Genomic DNA, 5,853 nt, shown 5'->3' on the forward strand with positions numbered 1-5,853 from the left:
GCATGGTAAAAGTTCCAGAGGCCTATTATTGGTTTTAACCAAATTACATGACCCGCATGTATTCTTGCTTTCAATTATGTATACATAAACTCATGCCCCGTCGAAAGGTCACTTCAAGAACTGCCTTTGCTGTCACATATCTAGAAGATCCATTACTGAATATTCCATTCAGGGTATGATGAGCAGTACATCATCGAGGTATTGTCGTGGCTCTAGTTTCTCTAAGTTTTCTAACTAGGGCGATAGACAGTCAAAAAATGCATGATGAGCAAGCCTCTCCATAGAAGAAAGGACTTGCGAATCGAATGGTTCGGAAGTGCCATTGGGGCTTGGTCGTCTATATACGGAGTTCTGATTCTGCTCTTACATTGCTACATAGAGTCACCCCCCTTGTATGGGAACCAAAGTAAATGTAGGGCCGTGAGCTCGAATTCTTGGGTTGACAAAATATCCCCAAATCAAATCCCATCTTATATGCTGAGAAAGAGGGTGTCAGGAAGGGACATAGTATAGTAATATATATTTTCGTTTATTAACCAAAAGATAATATTTTCGTCAATCCTGTGCTCTTTATTTAACTTTTTGTTTTCTTGTGTTGGATCATATGCCTCTTTTGTAATCGAAAAATGAGAAATATAATATAGTGCAATGATACACACCTCCGTCCGATAATCTAGAGTTTTTGAATTCGATTTTCATGATGTGATTATTTGTACTCTTTTATTAGGCATTTATTTTCTTATACTATAGGCACTGACCTCCCTCATAACTGAAGAGAAGAAAGAAACTCCCATCTTAAATGTCCTCCTGGCCGTCCGATGAGTTGAGTAGGAGTTGTGGGTGATTCATCAATAGATCCCTAGGGTAGAGACTTGTCCCTTTCAATTGAATCTGTTGAATGATAGCCCAATAAATGTTTGCAATAATAATATGTGAATATATATTGTTTTCACTACTGAGAAATCATTGGTAAGGAAACATAAGAAGTTCAAGATACTCTATATGTTAGTATCCAATCATAAGTTATACCATTGGTTTACCCGTCCAATTAATTAGTTAAATTAGATAAACGACGAATTCTATAACTATTAGGCACATTAAGCTGTACAGATCGGGATCTATGTGAAAGTGACGACTTAGACATACTTTTCAACAAATCCTGGCACGAGAACCACGCTCGAACAAACTATTAACTTGACGATAAAGCGACGTGGTAAAATTCTACAATGACCACATAATTCCTAGATGGAGGGTCTTCTGCCTAAAACCTATGGAAGCTTAGGGGTTAAAAGAGATCAATAGTCTCACCAACAGTCATATCTCCATCACACACTAGGACGCAAAATATTAAATGACCCCTGCATTTCTATAGATACACGACTAGCTACTATTAATTGTCTAGAACACAGTCAACACTGCTCCTTATATCTTGTTTGATATAAATGAATAGAGGGTTGGATGGAATAGTAAATCGGACAGCACTGCAATTTCATTATTCTTTTCTCTTTATTTTATTTTATTTTATTTTATTGTGGGTACTATTTCATCATAGCAAAATATGACCCGTATTCTAAGAAACAACTCTCTGCTTTTTTTCTTTTTTTTTTTAAATAATGGCGAAACCTTGCTAATGACATATTAAATCAAATGATCTTCTACATTACCCTCACGAGACGAAGTTGTGATAATTATTGGCAAGGGTACGTTGTTATCTTTACTACATGCCCACTTATTTTTTGGTAATTTACCCTTCCACACTCGCGTGAGATTTTAGGGCTCATAAGTTCAAAAGGTTACCGGAGAAAGTGAAATAATTAAAAAGATTTAAATAATTTCACTGATAAGAATCAATTTTAGAACTCCTTGAACTATTTAATAAAAAACGAGTCACTCTATTAAAGTCAATAAAGTCAACTTTTCCATTCAAAAAATCCATAAAAGAAAACAAAGGTCATTATACTAAACCCTGATCAATGAAACTCGGCATACCCTTGTTATTCTTCTCAATTCAATACTAGATCCGTGATGGTAAAATATAAAGATATGCTATAGTTGAATTTTTTATATCACACATTTCAATCACACGCTCTGAAATTTATCTAACTTTATGATTAGTTTTTGTTTCCATCAATACCATCCACATTCTTTTTGCCTAGCTGGTACAAATGTGTATATATAGAGACATTGAAAACCTCCAGAATCCAAACTCCATCGTCAATCATATATCCCTATAAAACCCATCAGACACTACCTAGCCATTGCCCGTTTAGCTTCCATCCCTCTTCCCCCTCTTCCTCCTCCCCTACCTCAGCTTTGATATTTTCTACCCAACAAATTAAGCACAATCCCTCTCAAATTCACTTCAACAAATCTAGGAAACGCCGCCTCGCGCTGCTATCTCTCTCAATATCCCAACTTACTCACCTCTTCAACATGTGACTAGTCTGAATATAGCCATTACCACAACTGCAGTAACTAATCAGTTGTCCATCGGTTTCTTGATCATTCCATGGCCTACTCTTATAGTGAAGTGGAAGGTAAGAGAGCCCATGACCCTCTTGCAGTCGGTATCGCAGTGAAATCAGCAAAGTGTATATGGGTTGCAGGGCCAATAATAGTAGGGGCTGGCCCTTCAGGACTGGCCGCTGCCGCGTGCCTCAAACAGCGAGGGGTCCCAAGCGTAATCCTCGAGAGGTCTAATTGCATAGCCTCATTGTGGAAGAACAGGACCTACGATCGCCTACGGCTCCACCTACCAAAGCAATTCTGTGAATTACCGCTTATGCCATTTCCCAAGAACTTCCCGACATACCCAACGAAGCAGCAATTTGTGGCCTACCTGGACACATATGTCAGCAGGTTCGACCTCAAGCCAGTCTTCGGTACAACTGTTGTGAGTGCAGAGTTTGACCCAATCTGCCGGTTCTGGCGGGTCAAGACTTCCTCAGGGACGAAATGCTTAGACTTTGAGTACACGAGCCGGTGGCTTATTGTGGCAACTGGAGAGAATGCCGAGGCATTTTTGCCCAAGTTGGAAGGGATGGATGATTTCCGCGGTCCAGTCCTCCATACAAGTGAGTATAAGAGCGGGGACATGTTCTGCGGCAAAAGGGTTTTGGTGGTCGGGTGCGGTAATTCTGGCATGGAGGTGTGTCTGGACCTGTGCAATCACAATGCTCAGCCTTCCCTTGTCGTTCGAGATTCGGTGAGCTCTGCAACCCTTTCCATTCGCCTTCTTACCCAAGAGTTCATATTCTCCTATTATCAGAATCAAGAAAAAAACGACTTTAAAAACTGAAGAGTAATAAATCATCTAAACTCTTATCGAGTTTAAATAAATCGATGAACTTTTAACTAGGTGGACACTTTGTTTTCAGTATCGCATGATAGTCGATTTCTCTAAGATAGTTCAGACGTATTACCTTTCATATCAGAAAAGTGTGAGATCATACAATTGAATTGCGTTTTAGATGAACTAAATACTAAGCTCCGAGACATATAATAAGTATACATTTTTAATATAATAATTATGTACGTGTACATATGTGTGTGTGTGTGTGTGTGTGTGTGTGTGTGTGAGTATTTCTCTAGACTTCACTTTCTTGAAAGTTGTTTTGCATGCGTAGCATGGACCAGCGGGTCAGGAGTTATCCGAGGGAGATCACTCCACAATTCTTTCTTCTTATGAATATTTATCACTCTGAAAAGCACTAGTCTCACAGAACCCTAAATTAATGAAAGAATATATTATATATATAATTATACACGCACACACACACACAAAAGAAAAGACATATTGGCAACTCTATAGCCCTAGCATGTATATGAGCAACGCTCACCCATGAAGGGATCAGCCTTTTTGGACCATTTTATTTGTTTGCTTTTCCAGAACCTTTGATTTCTTCTTATTTTATTGGATTTTATTTTTATTTTTGTTCATTCACTTGTCTCAGGTGCACATCTTACCTCAGGAGATGCTAGGAAGATCGACTTTTGGATTGAGCATGTGCTTCCTCAAGTGGTTTCCAGCTCACATTGTGGATAGGTTGCTACTTCTCGTGTCACATTTCATGATTGGAGACACGGCAAAGTATGGGCTGATTCGGCCTAAGCTCGGCCCCCTTCAGCTCAAGAATAAGACAGGCAAGACACCCGTGTTGGATGTTGGCACGCTTTCTCATATCAAAAGTGGGAAGATTAAGGTAAGATTCTCTTCAATCTAAGGCGTTTACTCTTATTCCATCCTCCTCATTTTTCATCTTGGCTTGATATAGAAATTACACTTCAAAAGTAGCAGAGATTTTTTCAGTGGAAACATACGTGCTTGTTTTCTGAGAGACTGAAGTTTTAAGTTTATGTTTTCGAAGGTTTTCCGTGGAATAAAGAGAGTACGACATGATTCAGTGGAATTTGTTGACGAGAAAGAAGAGAAGTTTGATGCAATCATCCTAGCTACCGGTTACAGAAGCAATGTACCCTCATGGTTAATGGTAATCCCCCTTAGCCATTTCTTTTACCTTACGATAATGCTTTCCATGCTAATACAAGATCCTTACAAATTAAACAACCCATCAATATCGCTGAATCTTATGAGTATGTCGAGCCTCTGTCATTTCCTCTCAACCCAAGACTTGTCACACAAAGAAACAAAATGATCATGATTTATCACTGATAAATTTCAGTTCTGTGATTATCATTAGGATACAGATATGTTTTCGAAGGAAGATGGGTTCCCCAAGGAGCAATTCCCACATACATGGAAAGGCAAGGACGGTTTATACGCCATCGGGTTCAACAAAAGAGGCCTATTAGGCGCATCCATGGATGCGTGGAGGATAGCAGAAGATATTGAACTCATGTGGAAAGCTGAAACAAAGCGGTTCACAGACCTTACTCGTGCAGTAGCTTGACCTTCATACCATGGGAAGATGAGGATTGATTAATTGGTAGGAGTCCTTCGGATATAGAAGCTTCGTCATATTATTTTGGGGTTTGATGTTAGAAAGAATTTTGAAGAAGTTAAATGTGTATAACTATTCTAATTTTGCTTAGGTAGGTTTTTATTTTCGCTTACAAAAGTGGTCATGTACCTAATGAGGGTAGATGCTATTTGATTGAGATGGGATTAGAAGCTAGGATTGGTACGGTAACTAGGTGATTGTTTATCTCGTTAACGTTGGGAAAAAATTAGTTGTGTGTATACATAAATAACATATAAGTGAAATGCTTTTGCCTTTTGGGGTCTATATGCCTTTTCATCTAGTCATCAAAATTTTTCCTATACATAACACAAATTCTGCAGAAATTTCTTTGGTGATAAATTCTGCTGAAATTTAATTGACAAAAGAAGATCTAACAATATTTAAAGGAAAAATAATATTGACATTACAGAAATGAAAATAAAAAATTTATACTTTCGGATAACTCGATGTTCAGTGAGTGTAATTATCGAAATCGAGTTCGCGGAAGTTTTGTCCATGTGCAAAGATAAGTTATTCATATATAGTTGTAGGAGAAAAAGAAAACATTCTCTCCTTATACTTTCTATGGCTAGGGACCATTTGCAATTTTCCCTTGGAATTTTCTTCCTCTGAAAAAATTAAAAGGAAAAGTGTTACAAAAGATAAAGGGAAGCCGTTGAGGCCAAGGAAACGGTCCCCATAGTTGGATGTAAAGTGGCCCTCCTTCGTTCTATCAAGCAATATACAATCGGTGTTCTGTCTCAATATATCCGATTCGTCATAAGTACTCATATGATTAATTAATACTTCCCTAGATTATCCAAAAAATGTAATCAATATTTTCCTTTACTCCTGCATATAAATTCACTCTCTTTCTCGTTCAAATTGATCC

The 5,853-nt window shown here is 38.1% G+C and overlaps 1 protein-coding gene across 1 annotated transcript; it reads left to right on the top strand.

Annotated features, from left to right (window-relative positions):
- The first annotated feature begins 2,193 nt into the window (after nucleotides 1-2,193).
- On the top strand, nucleotides 2,194-5,236 carry LOC116194825 (indole-3-pyruvate monooxygenase YUCCA2-like). Its single transcript, XM_031523721.1, has 4 exons — nucleotides 2,194-3,205; nucleotides 3,954-4,202; nucleotides 4,368-4,490; nucleotides 4,701-5,236. The coding sequence occupies exons 1-4, from the start codon at nucleotides 2,510-2,512 to the stop codon at nucleotides 4,908-4,910; spliced, it is 1,278 nt and encodes a 425-aa protein (XP_031379581.1). The 5' UTR covers nucleotides 2,194-2,509; the 3' UTR covers nucleotides 4,911-5,236.
- The last annotated feature ends 617 nt before the right edge of the window (nucleotides 5,237-5,853 follow it).

The sequence above is a fragment of the Punica granatum genome, chromosome 2, assembly GCF_007655135.1.
Source record: "Punica granatum isolate Tunisia-2019 chromosome 2, ASM765513v2, whole genome shotgun sequence".
NCBI lineage: Eukaryota > Viridiplantae > Streptophyta > Magnoliopsida > Myrtales > Lythraceae > Punica > Punica granatum.

Excerpts from the sequence above, each read along its gene's own strand:
- LOC116194825 (XM_031523721.1), top strand. The coding sequence starts at position 2,510 with ATGGCCTACTCTTATAGTGAAGTGGAAGGTAAGAGAGCCCATGACCCT. Across the intron at positions 3,206-3,953 it reads CCCTTGTCGTTCGAGATTCG|GTGCACATCTTACCTCAGGA; the intron begins GTGAGCTCTGCA and ends CACTTGTCTCAG. Across the intron at positions 4,203-4,367 it reads TCAAAAGTGGGAAGATTAAG|GTTTTCCGTGGAATAAAGAG; the intron begins GTAAGATTCTCT and ends ATGTTTTCGAAG.